Consider the following 18,753-nt stretch of genomic DNA (forward strand, 5'->3'; position numbering starts at 1 on the left):
TTTTCAGCGGCGCCCGTCAGGTGGGCAGCGTTCCCACCTACTTACCTTAGAAACAGAATTTGGGTGTGGACACTGCTAAATTAACAACCCCCACTTATATGTACCTTAGGATTGAGACTTTTTAGGATGTCAAGAGAAAGAGTTGAAAGTTCTCACAGCTGGCTGTTCTCAGGGCACTGAGATCACAAAGTCTTTCAACTCGTGCTCACCAGAACAGCAAACTGAAAACTATACCAATGCTTAGTGGCTGTTTGTCATACCATTTGCTGACCTTACACCTTTAAGGAAGGACTAACACAAAAAGCAGATTTTAAACCACTTCCTTAGAGTACCTAGGAAACATACTTCTGCTTTTCAGGAGCAGGGCGCATTCGAGCTTGGGAAACACTCCGAAATAGCCTGTCTGGATGAAATTTTTATCTTCCTCCACCAGAAAGACATGAGAAGCACATCTCTCTTGTAGAGAGCAGGACATGACTGTGCCACCACACGCTCGTTCCCTACCTTCTTGGGGTCAGACTAGAGGTTATCACTTCTCAATTCTAGCGTTTTACCAAATGGCTGATAGTCCAGCAGCCACCTAATCTAGTTCATCAATGACTGCAGTTGCTCAAACTCTGCTTGTGTGCCATCTTAAAATGCAGTAGGTACATTTGGATAGTCTTGGACTACTTCCTAAAAGGAAGATCTGGGACTCTGGTGGTGGAGGGAGTGTTGGGGACACAGTGAGTGAGTGCATGCTAACGAACATAGCTACAGCATGTGCACTGGACCAGTTACTACTGTACAGTGATGTATTTGCTGGGACAAAGAAATATCTCGTGCATCTACCGGGGCATGGAAGTCAGTTCAATGCAGCTGACTGGGGCAAGTGCTGTTCTAATGCACTGCTGTAAGAAAATGTAGCACTACCCTCTAGGGAAATCTTCAAAAAAAAAAAACAACCCTCAGGCCCCAAGTATAGTCAAAGGAGAGGAAAGATGGGATGACAGGTTCCAGGGAGAGACATCAAAGTTAGTTTCATCTCCAGTTTATCAGAGACACAAGATGTGGAACATAGGCATATGCAAATAACTCTAATGACATTCTCATCTAGCAATTCAGAGGTTAAACTACATCATCCCACCACAAATCATTCTGCAAGCCTGCTTTCTTCCTTAAAGGTTGAAGTACTCTGTGTCTCCTGCTTCACCAGTCTTCCCTCAGATTATTACTCTTCGTACTTCCAACTTCCCATCTCTCTAGAGCAGGATGTAAAGGGGGTTAGCTGTTCTGATCTGAACCGTCTCAGTGCTCTGTGTGTGGATCTGCAGATTAATCAAATGTGTTGAAGCAATAAAAGCTGTTAAGTGGAGGGCCATAGCTTTAAAAAAAGCTGTTAATTCATGTGCAGGCCCATGGCTCAGTCTTTCTACAGTGGTGATCAGAAGTCCTGCATTATACTGTGCTGCTAATGTCCTTCTCTGTTGAAGTCTTGCTTCTGTCAAGGGAGTAAGGGATTGAACGCGTTGGTTCCTCAGTAAAGGCACCTTCCAAGATTCCTTGCAGTGATTGCCGTGCCTTTGCCCTGAAGTCCCGTCCCACAAAAACATAGAGCAGGGGGTTGATGCAGCTGTTGGCATACGCAAGTGCTGTAGAGAGGTGATCCCAGAGGATCAAGGACTCCCTCAGTCCTGTTCCAAGAGTAGGTACAAGGCCCAGAATCCCAACTACATGGTATGGAGCCCAGCACACGAAGAATGCAGCTACCACAAGCACAATTGTTCGCAGCATCTTGCTGCGTGGCTTGTGAAACTGATTTGCACGTGTTCTGAAAGCAATAAGGGCATAGCAAACTGCCATTATGCCAAAGGGGAGTACAAAGCCACAGACAGCCCTAGTGATGTTTATTACCACTAAGGCAAGGGGTACAGAATAATCACTTTCATAGAAATTTCCCCATGAGTCATTACCACTGTAGGCTAAAGGTGAGTATTTTTCCAATAACTCATTTACAGAATCATCCATATAATCTAGCACTTCATCATCTCCAAAATTGTACCCACACTCAGTTTTGCCATCATAAGTGCTAGTCTCACGGTAGTGAAAGACAGGACAGCAGAAAATGAAGGCCAGGATCCAAATGCCACTGCATATTAGTGATACAAATTTCACTGTTCGATGATTTTGACACCAGACAGGTTTCATCACAAGGAGGCACCGGTCAATGCTGATGGCCACGAGTAGGAAGATGCTAGCAAACATGGTGAAGATTATGACTGATGGAATGACTTTGCAGAGGAACCAACCATACGGCCAGTGTTCGTAGAGGGCCAGGTGAACAATGGAAAATGGCAAGGACAAGCAGCACATGAAGTCAGCCACAGCAAGGTTTAGGAACCAGACAATGTTCACAGACCTTTTCATTTTCAGACCTGCTACCCAGATCACCAATCCGTTGCCTGGGATACCCATGATGAAAACGGTGATGAAGATAGCAATGGAGACGATGGATTCTGATGCATAATATACAGCAGCCTGTTCATGTGAACTGCTATTACCCAGGAGTTGAGGCATTCTGTAGCTATAAAACAGAAAGCAAATTAGTAGGCAATTTACACCCTCCTCTATTCACATGCCCACACTATCACCTGGTGTCTTCCTGATCGACTTCCAGCTTTGTATACACTTCTTCAGAAAGTAAGTCAGCATTTTAGTTCCTTTTCCCTTTAAAACAAGTGATTTCTTCTGGCATAACCGGTCAAATAGGTTTAGGTTGGGAAAGCAATGCTTGTCTTAATGAAATAACCCTGCTCCACTTTCTGGACATTATAAATAGAACAGGACAGCAACCCTGCTAAGGGGTATTTCTAGGGAAGTCTCAGTAAGCACTTCCTTCTCCCTGCTTTTGTTCTGAGCTCTCTGCTGGTTCCTTAGAAAGATAGTCTTGATGAGGAGAAAGGCAAGAAATGAATGGTTTAAGAAGAACAGACAGATATTTAGTTGTAGAAAGAAAAATTAAAATACAGAGTAATAGCAGTAATGTTCTTGAGCCATTTTAGGTAAAAGAAAAGGTGTCTTACTGAAAGACAATGAAGCTGAGCCACAGAATACTTAAGTGACGTTTTAAAACTATGAGAATAGTAGTGGAAAAACTTTGATTGCTCAATTATTCTTGGACTTAGATATTAGTAAATTAAGAAAGGAAAGTAAAGGAAATCTAGCAAAGTCAAGACAGAACTGAGAAAAAGAGCCTGATCTTCATCCTTTAGGCATTAATAGAATTGTTTATAAAATCCCTGTTAACTAAACCCTTGCCGAATCAATGAAGACAGTTGTGTTGCTGAAAGGTCCCTAAAAGTATTACCAGAATGCAAGGAAACTGCATAGGTAAGAGCTGAATACAGCCTGCAGAAGCAGCTGAGGAGACATGAACAAGACAACCCAGACTGATTCTAACCTCTATTATGCCAGTACTTAAATGCCAGTCAGGGACTGTTGTGTGCAGGACTAAATATCAGTATTACTAAAAAAAAATATTCCAAATCACCAATCTCTCTCTTGCATAACATATAGTCTAAATGTGGAGCAATGCATAAGTGTTAGAACTGCTTCACCCTGAAAAAGCTGAGATAAACAGTTGTAACAAACATTGTAATTTGCCACTTTTTGGTAACAGTTGCTAAGAGGCTTTTAGGTGAGGGTGACCTGCAAGGAAATCTATGAAAGAAGTCACGGGAAGGCACCTGGGGACTTAAAATTCTAACAAGTTTCTTCCATTTCCTGTGGTCTTGCTCATATATGCAGAAGTGACTCTTACAGGGACAGCTGGAGAACAGTGTTGCAAGAGCTGAATCTTGCTGCCTCCCCATATAGCTACAGAAGTATCAAGTGGTATGAAGAGGACAGGGAATCAAGGAATGCTGTAAAGATAGTAATACAAATCCTACCCCAAAGCAAACTGAGGGATGAATCAATAAGAAGATACTGCCCACGCTATGTTTTCAAGAGTGCTAAAGCGCTGCTATGTGGTTAGGAAGACGGAAGGGGGAACTGGAGGGGAGAGAGAGGTTTTCAGGAGTGAAGAATAAGAAATTGCAATTTGAAGAGGAAAGCAGAATTCTGCAGCTTATTATACCTACCTGAGTGAAGCAGATATTTCCGTGTGTCAGGGAGCAAGTACCACCAGTCCTGTCTTTGGAGTGACTGAAAAAAGAAACTCACATGACGTTTTAGGAACTGCTTTTTTCCTGTATGTGTGTTTGCTAAGTATGTTCTTTCACCCTGACGGAAAGGCTTAGAATAACTCATATTTGAAGTTTTAGAAATGATCTGCTGATAAAATAAATGAACAGTCAAAGCAAAAGAAGTTGTCTCAACACCATCAAAATAAAATAGTGCCCTGAGTCAAAGAATAATAGAAAGCAAGGGAATGATAGGCACAGACATATACTTTACTATAGTTTCCATAAGACAACTGAATCAGATGTCTTGCCTGTTGGCATAACGCTGACCTTTGCTTGAGGTAATTCATAATTCCAAACCCTACCATGCCATCATCAGGTGTCTGGTCTGTTGTCTTGTAGCCACTTCCATATTTTATCAGATCAGACATTCACCTAGCTAATCCCATTTCTGGGATTCTCGTCAATCCAGATGAGCTTCTGTCCCAGCTTGAGACAGCTTAGTTCACCAAATACAGAACATTGTACTCAGCAAACCATAATTGGTCATGTCAAAGGGATTTTAATCTGATTTTTGACCTTTCAGGGTATTCAAAGTCTTCTTGTTTTTTTTTTTTTTAAAGAAGGAACTTGACTGATAAAAAGTAAGAAGTGGTTAACTGAAATGCTGATAGCACAAAATGTGGCAAGGCATCTAGGGCCAGGCATTTCAAATGTGCAAAAGGTAGGGTTCCCCCTCACCCCTCCCACTTTGGGAAATCAAGACTGCTAGCAGAAATGACAAAGCTCAGACATACAAGAATCAGCCTCGGTATTTTGGTTTTTGTCTGGAAAATGAACCAGGACGGAGCAGAGTTCTGCTCTGGAGCATGTCTCTGCGAAACACACGAATGCTGCCTCCAACACAAAAACCATGAAACCAGAAACAGGAAGGCAGGCCAGGGCTGGGCTGTACCACCAAAGATGGACGGGCTGTCAGCAGCCTGCCTGAGGAAATTTTCCTGGTAGAGGAAAATTCCTCTAACTGCGTCTTATTCTCAGCTGCCATCTTTCCGGGGGTCTCCTCAGACCCAGACAGAGCGTTGATAGGAGGGTACTTCTATTGGGTCCTGTTGGCCAAGGGATGCGCAGCCTTTTCACCACCATATGACTTGCTAGCTCTAGTCACACTCTCCATTGCAAGAAGCTCCTTCTCCACCAGTTGGCCAGCTCCGATCCTCCCAGTTAAAACCTCTCCCCTGCAGCCAACAGTGACACAGCATGCACTTTATCTTTAGTCCAGCCAGCTCACCCTGGACAGTGATGAGATGATGTGGTACCTCTCTGTACAGATTTCCAGATCAATGAACCTTTTAAGCAGTTTGACTAGTGAAGCGTTTTGCACCTCAGCATAAAGGGCCTAATGATGTAGGCACCCAAAGGAGATGGTCCAAGGAGGAAAAAGGACATTTTATTACTTTCATAAAATGGTTACTTAGATCAGACAAGACCTTTGACTTGAAGCTTTGATGGTAATCCCAAATCACCATACTGCATTCTTTTCCTCTCTTTTGGATCTCTCCCTTCCCCTCATGATAAACAGACTGAGTTAGCTTAGAAAGGCCCTAATTCACAGAATCACTGAATAGTTGAAGTTGGAAGACTGTCTGGAGACTGTCTAGCCCAACCCCACTGCTCAAAGCAGGGTTAGCTAGAGAAGATTGCCCAGGACTGTGTCCAGTTGGGTTTGAGTATCTCCACAAACTCTCTGGGCAACCTGTTGCAGTGTTCAACCACCCTCACAGTAAAAAACTGTTTTATTGTGTTCAGATGGAACTTCCTGTGTTTCAGTGTGTGCCCATTACCTCTTGTCCTGTCACCAGGCACCACTGAAAAGAGTCTGGCTCCATTGCCATTAAACACTGCCATCAGATAGATAAGATCCCCCAAGCCTTCTCTTCTCCAGGCTGAACAGTCCTAGCTCTCTCAGCCTGTCCTTGCATGACAGGTATACCAGTCCCTTCATTACCTTAGTGGCTTTCCACAAGTCTCACTCCACTATGTCCACGTCTCTCTAGTACTGGGGAGCCCAGAACTGGACCCAGCACTCTAGATGTGGTCTCACTGGTGCTAAGTAGAGGGGAAGGATCACCTCCCTTGACCTGCTGGCAACACTCCTCCTAATCTAGCCCTGGCAGCTATTGGCATTCTTTGCTGTAAGGGTGCATTGCTGGCTTACGTTCAGCTTTTTGTCCACCAGGACCACATCATCATCATTCTCTGCAAAGTTGCTTTCCAGGTGGTCAGCCCCTAGCATGTATTAGTGCATGGGGTTGTTCCTTCCCAGGCGCAGGTCTCTGCACTTCTTGCTGACTTTCATGAGGTTCTTGTCTGCTGAATTCTCCAGCATGTCCAGGTTCCTCTGAACAGTAGCACAGATACCTGGTGCATGAGCTACTCCTACCAGTTTTGTATCATCTGCAAACTTGTTGAGGGTGCACATTGCTTCATCACCCAGGTCATTAATGAAGAGTAAATAGTACTGGAACCAGTGTCAACTACAGCCGGACACCATTAGTGACTGGTCTCCAGCTGGACTTAGTTCTTCTGATCACCGTCCTCTGAGCCCAGCAGTTCAGCGACTATTCTATCCACCTCACTGTCTACTTATCTAGCCCATACTCCATCAGCTTGTCTATGAGGATGTTGAAGTTTATCTTGATGTATAGACTCAACTGGCCACCACAACAAGTTGCCTAAAACCTTAAGGCAAGTTACCATTTATATTGCTGTTTCAGGTTTGTTATTACCAGTCTATCAGTTACTAAATAGTTATACCCATATACAATTCTAAAAATGTGATCAGTATATTTACAAAAGCCTCCCTCCTGCAAAAGTATGTAGGTTGTCTCCAAAACACTTTGGCAAGAACTGAGAATTCCACTTGTATTTCATATTTCTGCTACTACTACTGCAGTTCTACAAAGCTTTGCAGCCCCTCTCAGATCTCCCATCCGTTTCTCTGCAGGTGGAGTGACTAGATAGCTATGATCTTTCACAGACCCTGAATGTTCCTTGTGTCTATTGCAAACCCATCTTCCTAAAAAAACCTGTTCAAAACTCTCCCTATAAAGCTAAGCCATAACTACCACAAACTGTTCCTCTAGAAAGCATGCTGCAGCAGTCTGGTGGCCAGTCTTTGCTGTGCACTTGTTTTCATGGTCACAACTGTGCACTTAGTTTCATAGGGACTCTCCAGTGACATTAAGTATCTGCAGGGTTGCCCTGCACTGGTATTCCTCAGACTCTCCTCTTTAGACAATCCACTGACTGACCCCAAGGCATTTTTGCACATTGCTAAGTAAGCTCAGGTAAGCACAAGCTTTGGACACCAAGCCGGGAACTTGGCAAAACTGGTACATACATAGATCATACATAATTAAAAAGTAGCTCTTCGCAGTAACAGGTTCTCAGTACTGGGTAAGCGTTTGGGTCAGATGTTTTACCAGGGCATTTTCAGTGAAGGAAGCACCACTTGAAATAGTATTTGGACTGTTTTGTAAAAATGCTCATCTTGGGATTAACCTTTAAGTTATCTAATGAGTCGCTTTGTGAGACTGGTTTCCCCGGTACCCGGAGCAGAGAAGGAAAATTCCAAATGTTGGGTTCATCCATTAAGTACATTCCTGAACAATGCCCTATTTTTTTTTCTTAAATAAGCAAAGCAAAAAGCAAAGCAAAAGCCCAAATGATTCTTCTGCATGGTTTATTACCAGGCTACCTACGGATTGGCATGAACTGTGTATTTTACCCTATCTGTGGAGGCCTTTTTATTTGCACACCTCATATGACTGAACATTGTGGAGTTCCACCCAAGATTTCTGCTATTCCTTGATTTTCATTCATTGAAGATTTCTGTGTGGGAAGAATATGGATCCTCCATTGCTTTCATAGTCTGATTTTAAATATGTTCTCCTTCAATATGTCAACCTCACTGCTTAATCCTTTAAAAAAAAATTTAAAAACATTAGCTATTATTGGCAGTGCTTTGTCTTTTCTTGGTCCAGAGACGCTTGTTTGAAAAAGACAGAAGAATGTTATGTTCTCTGCTGGTTAAGTCTCAATGGAATTGAATGGGAGATGTGTTCCTGGTATCCTGATGCTGCTTGTGCATCTTGCCTCACATGCCTTATAAAAGCTGGCCCTTTGCCACTCTCTCGTCTTAGATGCTCTCCTTCTAGAAGAACTGTAGGAGGATTGTGGCACACTGAATGACGGCACAATAAAGAGGCAGGCAAAATTTAACATTGCTAATTGTGAATTATTGTATTTGGAAAAGCAACCATAACTATACGTACAGAGTGCTGTACTCTAGATAAGTTATTACCATTCAAAGAAAAAACTTAGCAGTCACTGCAGGAAGTCCTATGAAAAATCACATCAACGTGCAATGCTATTCAAAAGGTAAATATAACGGGACGTATTCAGTTGCTTCTTGAATACTGAATGCTGTGGTAGTCCTTGATCTTAAAAACAACTATAGAATCAGAAATTATACAGAAAGTAGTGACTAGACAGCCATGGCTCAGAACGGCTTCTTTTGGTGGACAAGCTAAATAGACGAGAATGCTTCACCTTGGGAAAGAGACATCTAAGTGGCAGTATGAGAGACACATGGAGAAGGTGGCACAAGAATTCTTATAGCACCAGAACTAGGAGGTATCAAATGAAATGATCAGGTAGAAGTTTGAAAACAAAAAATTACACTTTTTCATATTGCACAATTAGATTTGTGGCTCCAGGGATGATATGGGTAACCAAAAGTATAAATAAGTTTAAAAAAAGCAATTAGATGAATCCATAGAAGGAAAGTATATAAAATATTGCTAACAAATGCACACCAAACCCCTGGCCCACAAAGCCCTTACACTACAGATTGCTAGGCTAGTATACTAGGAATGTGTAATTCTGTATTGTTTTATAGGCTTTCTTTAAGCAGCTCTGTTGTTTTCCAAGGTTTGCCTCTCATTAACCTCTTTGCCTTAACTCTGACAGTCTGGCAAGCGATGTAACACTGGCATATTGCAAGCAGGGAGGCAGAGCCTTCTTCTACACTGTGGCACATATCTGCATTAAGTATCGGCGCCAGGTATTCCTACTAGTTCTCGCGCAGGCTGCAAGGTACCCGGGCAGGTATCTGTCCCGCTCCAGCGTGCAGCCTGGCAGGGCACCCACCCAGCAGAGTGTGGGCCTCTGCTCCCTGGGGCATTAAGATCTGCCACAAAGCAGAGCATGTCAGCCCCTCCCTCCTGCTCCCGGGAAGCAGGGCAAGCTGGCAGAGGGGAAGGGGAAAAGGAAGTGGTGCGTTTGCATCATTCCATATCTGTTCAAGTACTTAGCTCACACCAGTCATGTGTCTTTCCTGTGTATCTACTCATACAGCTACCAAAATCATTTCTGGGGAAAACGAGGCCAGTTACATTTAGATATGCTAGTTAAATTACAAGTATCCTATGTTGTTAGTCTTAATAACCCAAGACCATTCCTGTCCTTGCCTTCGAAATAGCTTCACTTACCAGGTCTATGGAATCAGCAGCACAGACCCCCTTTCTTTGTTTCAAAATTCTCCTGCACGGGGCACTGTCAGAGATACAATGCTGGGCTAGTTGGACGTTTGACCTGACAGAAGGACAGCTTGTTTGACTGCTGTGATTGAGGTTTATTACCACCCTGTTCCACTTACCTCTGGAAACAGCAAGAAACAAATCTCCAGATACCATTTCAGCTCTCACTGCATTAACTAACACTGTTCCATACCGGAAAAAAAAAATTCCTCAAACTTAAGTGCTGTTTCACTCACTTTTTGCTTAACCCTCAGCAACAAACTGTGCTCACTCAGTCTTCCATGGATAGCTTAAATTACTTCCTAGCACAATTAGCTCATGTTATGCCCACCCCTGGCTCTGTGGATATATAACTCTGTAACTTTTCTTACGCCTTTTCTTCCTTTTCAGAGCAAACTTTTAGTACTTTTAGAGACTCAGTCACAGGCTGCTGCAGAGCAGTACCCTTCAACCAGTCTTCACCGGGAAGTCACTGACTATTTAAAAAATAGCACTTTAAATGCTACTAGTCTTTATCTTATTTGATAAATAAACTAGTATCTGTGCGCTTATTTTGGCCACATTTCTGGGAAGTCACACTCCTGAAATTAACTTTTATGTAGCAGGCATTTTCACCACTTCCACCTACAGAACTTGTTAATAGTTTGTGCTGTGTTTTCTCTTTGGTTTGCTGTTTTACCAAAGGCCTCCTGATCCCAGCACCATAGGCCACACGAAAATCCATTTTCACTTAAAACCCAAGCTTTGACCCTGCAGGAAAGAAAAACACGCAGGGAAGAAGAGAAGCACCCCAGCCCACTGCCGAGGGCACCCAGGGATCCACAAGCTCCCCCCAGATGTTCGGGTGGCGGCACAAAACCCAGCCCCATGTTTCGGCGCGGCCCAGCCCTGGCCTCGCAGCTCTCGGCGCGACACCGGCCCCTTTTGCTCGGTGCCACCGCGGTCTGGAGCCCGCGGCCGGCGCCCCCTCCCGCCTGCCAGGCTGGCGGCAGGACGGCAGCTCAGGGCCTCCCCAGCACCCAGGGCGGGGACCCGGCCTCCCCAGGGGCGCGTTAGCCCGCCCTGCTCTGCCCGCTCCCAGCATGGCCGCGCCCGGGTCCAAAATGGCGCCCGGCACCACTTCATCAGCTCGAACCACAGCCCGAACCAAACATGGCCGCGCCAGGCCCAGTGGGGAACTGCCAGGGTTCAAGATGGCGCCGACCCCCGCCGCTATGTCAGAAACCGCTCCAAGATGGCCACCTCCCCGCCCCCGGCGCTTTGCTGCCAGGATCCAAGATGCCTTCCTCCACGCCTTCAATGTGACTTCCTTCCCGCCCCGCCACCCCAGCGCCCCTAGGCGGCGTCTGCCCTCATCAAAGATGGCGGTCGGAAGCGCCCCCAGATATTAGGCTCCCACCCCTCACTTCTTGCTGGGTTGTTGGGGTTCGCGGCTGAGATGGCGGCGGCTGAGCTGGAGTACGAGTCCGTCCTCTGCGTGAAGCCTGATGTCAACGTCTACCGCATCCCGCCGCGCACCTCCAACCGCGGGTACAGGTGAGGGAGCGTGCGGCGCCCGGCATCGCCCTGGCTTGGCGCGGCCCAGCCCCTGGCTGCCCTGCCCGCGGGCAGGGCAGCCAGGGGCTGGGCCGGGGAAGGGGCGCCCTCGCCCCGAGCGGGGCCTTGAGAGGCTGTGGCCTGCGGCCGCAAGCAGGTCAGGCCTGTTCTCTGAGGCCTTAGTCCCCACCGGCTGCAGCTTTGGGGGAGGTACGGCTTGAGCCGTCTCTCGTAAGTGGTCTGTGCCTAGAAGCGGGAGCCTTTGCTCCGTGCTGTGGAGGAGCAGGGGCTGCTTTGTTAATCATGTGCAGGAGGTGAGGGCACCTGAGCAAGTTGTTCTTCCAGGCAGAGCTGACCTCCGCTCCCAATTTGCCTGGCTCCCTGGGGCGTGAGTCTGATGTGGTATAATGGCATGTTGAATTTGGCCTGTTGGCTCTCACAGTAGCGGGGAGGAAGCCAGAAGGAGTTCATAATGATTCTTAAGAAAAGATTGCAGGACCAGGAGTTAGAAATGCCTTCTCTCTCTTTAGCTGAAACCAGTGGAGTGTGACTTTGTAAGCTGTGCCCACAGACTTTCAGGAGAAGTGGGTTTGTGCTCTGAAGCACTGATGGGTGCTGGTGGTACTCACTGAACTTGGCAGACTGTCACTGCTGTGGATGCTGCGCCTGGCTGCGGGTGTCTGCTTCCAGTTGTAAAATCCTGTAGGCTGGGGTTTGTTTTCTCTCTCTTTTTTTTTTTTCTTTTTCCTCTTTTCTTTTTTCCCCTCACAACAGTCTGTAGCAAAGAGTTTGATGGGCTAGTCAAGATGGCTGTGTGTATGATGTGCAAGTTACCTAGTGTAAGCTAGCTGGCTCTAGGTTCAGAGGTACTTGATACTATTTTACCCTGTTGATATAAAATAATGGAGTGGCTTTTCAGCATGTGATTAATTAATTTTTGGGGTCTTCCTGATGCTCAAAAGTCACTTACTAGTTGCTTTTGGGCTTACTGTTCCAGGTGAGTTTCTGGGTTTCAGTCTCCCCTCTTCTGCAAGCTTATAAAGGTAAAGACAGAGTTGATGTTCTCCGGACTGCATCTATTTCCCTTTACCCAGAGGAAAGAGAGGCCAGTCAGAGCCATGTGTGTCAATTGGCAGCGATGGAGAGGAGCTGAGACGTCATATATTGTTTGGGGAGAGAAGTGGAGTAAGGCAGCTGCAGGTGTTGAAGGTTTGGGAGCAGAGACTTTTGCTGAGATGGCTGGCAGAAGTGGAGGGGTTGATGTACAGTCAGTGAACGGTTGCTTTTCTTTTCAGGGCATCTGACTGGAAACTGGACCATCCAGACTGGACAGGGCGGCTTCGTGTCACCTCCAAAGGCAAAACTGCATACATAAAACTGGAGGATAAGGTTTCAGGTAAGGGAAAGGCTGTGGCTTGGCAAGACTGCGACTACGATTGCTGCTTATGAGCCTGTGCTTCTAAGCCTGCTCAGAGCTGTGCATTGCAGCCCTGGCCATGCTTTAGCAAGAGGTTACTCTCCTTAACACCCAATTTGTCTGCAGGAGAACTCTTCGCCCAGGCTCCTATAGATCAATACCCTGGCATTGCAGTAGAGACTGTGACGGATTCCAGCCGCTATTTTGTCATTCGAATTCAGGATGGGACTGGTGAGTTGAGGGGTCATGTATGTGCCAAGTGCTAGAGGTGGAGGAGACTTAGCCTGATGGAGCTGGGTGTACGCCAGGTGGATTGAAATAGTGTTGGGAGTGCTGAAAAGACTGGGTAGTGTGCCTGGAGGGGTAGGAAGCTAAGGTTAACAGAGGAGGGTTCTCTACATTGCACAGAGTCCAGGGGCTGGGAAGGAACATTCAGTTTCTGAGAGTGCCATATGGGACGAAGGGTGCATCCTGAAGGTTAGGAACAATGAACTGCTGTGAGCTGCTGGTGTGCAGCTGCAGGTGTGTCAGAGGGAGGTAGCAGAGAGTGGTTTAGGAGAAGCAGAAGGATTTTGGAGTGAATGAACACAAGGGCCCATTTGCAGAGCACCTCCAATGACTCCTCCTGTCTCCTTGCTAGGACGAAGTGCTTTTATAGGCATTGGCTTCACGGATCGTGGTGATGCCTTTGACTTCAACGTCTCTTTGCAGGATCACTTCAAGTGAGTTGTGCTTTTCTGGAATGCTGTTTTTCCTCTGGCCTGTAGAACACGGTGGGTGGTGGTGCATGTTCATTTTGGCGCAGGCTTCCTTGGCATGGTCATGAAGCCCTGCTCTGGCTCCATCAGGGGTACTTGAGTGTGCTGCCAACTGTCATGCAAGCTGAGTCTCCTGCAGGGTCAGATCTGTAAGTCTTAAGCTTAGATCCTGTGATGCTACAGGTGCAGTGCTAGTCTCTTGGGTTTGTGGTGGTCCCAGCTTTTTGCTGTATTACACTGGAAGTAGGGAGGTAGCTGGTTTGTCAAGGCAAGGTAGCTCTTTGGCAGAGTGGGGAGAGGAGCCATGCATTTTTCTGAAACCCTGTTCCCCTTTGCCACAGGGTCTTATGTCTTCCTCTCTTTTTTTTTTAGGTGGGTGAAGCAGGAGACTGAGATCTCCAAGGAGTCCCAGGAAGCTGACACACGTCCCAAATTAGACTTAGGGTTTAAAGAAGGGCAGACCATCAAACTGAACATTGGGGTAAGCATCCCAGTTCACCCCGCTTCTTTCTCTGGATATGCCAATGGAGACTATTCCTCACTTGTCCTTTCTTTTTATACAGAACATGACGACAAAGAAAGCAGGAGCAGCTAAGCCCCGTGTGTCTGGATCAGGGGGCCTAAGCCTGCTGCCACCTCCACCAGGAGGCAAAATTGCAGTCCCTCCTATACCTCCCCCTTCTTCCACAGCCATTGCCAACCATGTCACACCACCACCCGTGCTGAAATCCAGTAATGTGAGCAGTGCAGGTAAACATTAGCATAGAGCAAACAGTCTATTACACACTAGTAGGTGCATAGAGAGGACTGAGGCCTGCTTCAGGGAACTGGTGTTCAATCTAGTGTCAGCAGTGTCCTGTGAGACATGATGTGTAGTGAGGGCTTTGCTCTCTTTGACCTGAGGATCTCCATGCTTGTTTAATAATACCTGCTTGTTCTCCTTGCAAGGAGGACAGCATTGCAGCTCCTGTCCTTGCAAAAGGAGAAACCAACCGACTTGGTGAAAATTATCTGGGGGGGGTGGGTGGGTATGAAATGGTTGGATTTTCCTGAACTTATATGTGCTTTAGGGGCACTGGCAGAGCTGCGTAGGGTGTCCAGAAAAGTACTGCACAGTCACTTGCTTTCTGCAGAAAAATATAGATAGACTTGAGGTTGTTGTTGAAAGATGCAGGGAAGGCACTTCTTGAGTGGCTTTGAATAGGGAGAGAGGAAGCTTTAGTGTGAGCAGCAGAAAGAGGTGCAAAGTATAGTGGGATTGTGGGTATAGTGGGTTATTTTGAACATATGTATATAATTTTATATAATATATATAAAAACAATACAATATATAAAAATATATATGTTGAACTTCATACATATATATACATATATGTCCTGCACCTGTGGTGGGGCAATCACCAGTATCAGTACAGACTGGGGGATGAATGGATTGAGACCAGCCCTGCAGACAAGGGCTTAGGGATACTGGTAGATGAAAAATTGGATATGAGCCAGCAATGTGCACTTGCAGCCCAGAAAGCCAATCGTATCCTGGGCTGCACCAAAAGAAGTGTGGCCAGCAGGTTGAGAGAGGTGATTCTCTCCCTTTACTCCACTCTTGTGAGACCCCACCTGGAGTACTGCATCCAGCTCTGGGGTCCCCAGTACAAAAGAGACATGGACCTGTTAGAGCGGGTCCAGAGGAGGGCCACAAAAATTATCAGAGGGCTGGAACACCTCTCCTGTGAAGAAAGGCTGAGAGAGTTGGGGTTGTTCAGCTTGGAGAAGAGAAGGCTCTGGGGAGACCTTATAGCAGCCTTTCAATATATAAAGGGGGCTTATAAGCAAGATGGAGAAAGACTTTTTACCAGGGCCTGTAGTGAATAGGACAAGGGGCAATGGTTTTAAACTGAAAGATGGTAGATTTATATTGGATATAAGGAAGAAATTCTTTGCAATGAGGGTGACTAAACACTGGAACAGGTTGCCCAGAGAAGTTGTGGATGCCCAGTCACTGGAAGTGTTCAAGGTTGGATTGGATGGGACTTTGAGCAATCTGATCTAGTGGAATATGTCCCTGGCCCATGGCAGGGAAGTTGGACTAGGTGATCTTTGAAGGCCCCTTCCAACCCAAACCATTCTGTGATTCTATAACAAAGAGGTTGCTGTAGTCTTCTGGATGCTGTACACACTTTTAGCGTGATCATACAGAGGTGTCTGGAGAGCTGATGTGAAGGCAGAGATTTTAGCAGTGCTGTACACAGATCGGAGTGAGAAGAAACCACAAGGTTCTGAATAGGGCTGGGCTCCAGTGCATGATTTGTACTGTTAAGGTGATGCCTGCTTGGCAGCTGTTATGATTGCTGAGCTTGGGCTGAGTCTGAGCCTTATTTCTACTGGGAGAGGTAATATGTCACAAATCTGCCAGTTGGTATGCTAGGTGGAGACTGAACAGTTCTTGAAGATGATGTACCCCTGTAGTAGGAGCTGGAGGCTCAGTGCGCATTCAGCAAAAGGAGCTGCTGTTGTAACAAAATCCTTAAAAAGTCTAACTTCCTTCTTCTGGAGGGAGAGCTGGAGTCACTTCAAAGATTCTCTGTCCCTGCATCCAGCAGTTTGTGTAAGGTGACAGTTTAAATGCCTGTGGGGTTTTCTTCCTGATTAGCTTGACTTTTTTTTTTTCTTTTTTTTCTTCTGCCTTAAGATATTCTATTAGACTTAGATGCTCCTGCATCTGCATCCAAGGCACCAGCATCAGCTACCACAGACCTCTGGGGAGACTTCAGCACTGCATCCAGGTAAACTGTGCTGAAGGGAACTGCACACAAGAAGTGTAGTGTCCTGATGGGCACTGGAAGAGCTGTAAGTTAAGAAGTCTTATTAGATCTGCTCCTTTGATTGTCCTTTCTTTGTTTCAGTGCTGTTCCCAATCAGGCTCCTCAGCAGTCCAACTGGGTCCAGTTCTGAATGGTCAAAGCAGTGGAATGGGACAAACTGATGACCAAGAGGCTCTAGAAGCACTAAATGGGATCGGAGGGGGCACAAACCTCTCTAGTCTTCAATCAAAAACAAATTGGGACAATCCTTCCTTTTTAAACCAGATCTTCACTTCAGTCAAAACTTACTATTTTTGATCCCACAGTGAAACCACTGAACCTAAAGAGAACATACTGACTCCTCAAGGCTGGCAAGGAGGAGAGAGGTAGCCTCATCTCTTCCACCCGCTTGGCTGTTATGTAGTACATCCTAGCTCTTTTTCCCCATCTTTCCATACAGGGAAAGCAAGAATCCTCAAGAAGGTGGGTACAGGAGAAGGCTGGGTAGGTGCCTCTGGGTTCTTTGTCCTTTAAATTTTCTCTGGTTAGGCTGTTGCTTTCTGTGGCTGCTTTCAATAGTGACTCAAGTCTCTGCAGCTTGGCCTGCAGTGCTGAGGGCAGCTGCATTTGGCTGCAGCTTGTAAATGGAAGGTGTAAGGAGATAGGTCGTCTCAACACAAACCCCTCTTTGATTAATTACATCTGTGGTGAGGAGCGAACCTCCCCATGCACGCAGTACTCTTCCTCTCTTTGGTGCAATTCTTGATAGTGCTGGATGTTCCTGTGCTCTTGTGGGAGGAGTCATGCAAGTCCTTGAGTGGACCTGCTGGCGTTGTGCTGTAGCTTCAGGTGGGCACCCCATCTTGAGGCTCCTTGTTTGGCTTGCAGGTTCACTGGAGGAACTTCTGTCACTTTCACTCCTTTTTCCCTGCCGCCCCATGCAAAGGCCTCATTGTCATTGAACTGTTTGAACTGGAAATAGCTTAAAAAAAAAAAAAAAAAAGCCTGTTTTTATAATTTGGTCATTCCTTGCACTAGATGACAACCAGGTAATCCCACCACTCAGCATTTCATGTTCCTGCATCACTGTCCTGAGCCCTGGCCTTGTGTTGTGACTTGGCACTGTTTTACAAGTATTGCATATCCATGCCACAGTAAGAACTATGGTGGGACAGTGGATTATTCTCTGGTGAAGGGACAATCTCCTTCCCGTTTTCAGCTCACACATACCACGTGGGCAAGAAATGTATGGCAGGCCCAATCTTGAGAATTGTGGCAGCAAAACTCTCCCACCTGTGGTCCTTCTTGTGGCTTTTCTTCTGAGGCGAACTTTCTAGGGATGTGAGCTGTTTTTTGTAACTTGGATATTTTTTTCTTTTTAATGTGCTCCAAACCCCCTCTATTTCCTGTGTGGTTTAGGGGGTTAGAAAGAGGTAGAAGGCCCTTACTCTCTTCTGTTCTCTTTGGGAGAGTTTCCTAAGGCCCTTTGATCTGGACACTATTCTGTCTTCAGCAGCTGTGGATGTGATTTGGGGTGTAAGTCTGCTGATTACTCTGCAGTAGTAGCAAAGCTAGCTACCCTCTGTGCTAGCTGATAAGCCAAAACACTAGCTGGGAAGGTGGTCTCTGACTCTTCTACAGCTGTACCCACTTAATAGAACACTAGGGTTTTGGTACTTCACTGGAAGGCTTCTTCCTGTTTTGAACACTCAACCAGCAGCAACACTTTTGTAACTGGGATATGCTCTGCTAGCACACCTGTGCAAGTAAATTTTTCCCTTTGGGCAAAGATTTCCTGGTGAGGCTTTTAAAAGAGAGTAGTTAGCTGTATGCACCTTGTACTTGCAAAGGTCTCTTGTCCTTTTTGTCTTCTTACTACACTGAGGGCATTTTGGAGACAAAGTTTCACTTAGACCATCCCTCTGGGAAGCAAAATTCTTGAAAATAGATCTAAAGCTGCTGCAGTTCCACTTGTGGAAGTGGGGACCAGACTGCTCCTGGATGTATTTTAAGTAGTCATTTAATCCTGATCCCTGGCTGTCTTGGGACAAACTGCCGCCCCTTCTCCACCTTCATAGTCACTCCTGCAGTCTCATTGTACTTAAACCCGCTGTCTCCTCTGAATTTGTGGGTGGCTATAATCTGCTAGCGAAGTCATGGACTCTGCTGGTTGGCTTTTTGTTTTCTTTCTCTTTTTTTGCTCAAATCATTGTGAGGTCCTGTCATTTCAACTATGTATCAGTTCCCCAAACCAAGGAGGTTCATGGCACCAGTTAACAACTAACTAGGAGCCTCTTCTGTATTGTCTTAGTTAGTATTCTGGAGATAATATATTATGTATTTGAAAAGCTGAAGAAGCAAAAATTAAAGATATATGTATATAAAGCATAAGATGTACTGGTGCAAATGGTAATTAAACAAGTAATATTGGGGAAAAGAATGTCATGAGTCTTCTAAGTTGTCAAATTGTTGTTGCTT

General features: G+C 45.8%; 2 protein-coding genes across 2 annotated transcripts; one reads left to right on the forward strand and one right to left on the reverse strand.

Moving 5' to 3' along the window:
* Window positions 1–1,075: 1,075 nt before the first annotated feature.
* On the reverse strand, window positions 1,076–4,646 carry C3AR1 (complement C3a receptor 1). Its single transcript, XM_075491765.1, has 2 exons — window positions 4,122–4,646; window positions 1,076–2,563 (listed from the first exon to the last, which is right to left on the reverse strand). The coding sequence occupies exon 2, from the start codon at window positions 2,554–2,556 to the stop codon at window positions 1,438–1,440; it is 1,119 nt and encodes a 372-aa protein (XP_075347880.1). The 5' UTR covers window positions 2,557–2,563; window positions 4,122–4,646; the 3' UTR covers window positions 1,076–1,437.
* Window positions 4,647–11,098: 6,452 nt separating this feature from the next.
* Window positions 11,099–17,826, forward strand: NECAP1 (NECAP endocytosis associated 1). The gene is made up of 8 exons (XM_075509220.1): window positions 11,099–11,302; window positions 12,598–12,698; window positions 12,846–12,950; window positions 13,360–13,441; window positions 13,850–13,958; window positions 14,041–14,227; window positions 16,164–16,257; window positions 16,378–17,826. The coding sequence occupies exons 1-8, from the start codon at window positions 11,205–11,207 to the stop codon at window positions 16,424–16,426; spliced, it is 825 nt and encodes a 274-aa protein (XP_075365335.1). The 5' UTR covers window positions 11,099–11,204; the 3' UTR covers window positions 16,427–17,826.
* Window positions 17,827–18,753: the final 927 nt, after the last annotated feature.

This window comes from Mycteria americana, chromosome 1 (genome assembly GCF_035582795.1).
Source record: "Mycteria americana isolate JAX WOST 10 ecotype Jacksonville Zoo and Gardens chromosome 1, USCA_MyAme_1.0, whole genome shotgun sequence".
Lineage (NCBI taxonomy): Eukaryota > Metazoa > Chordata > Aves > Ciconiiformes > Ciconiidae > Mycteria > Mycteria americana.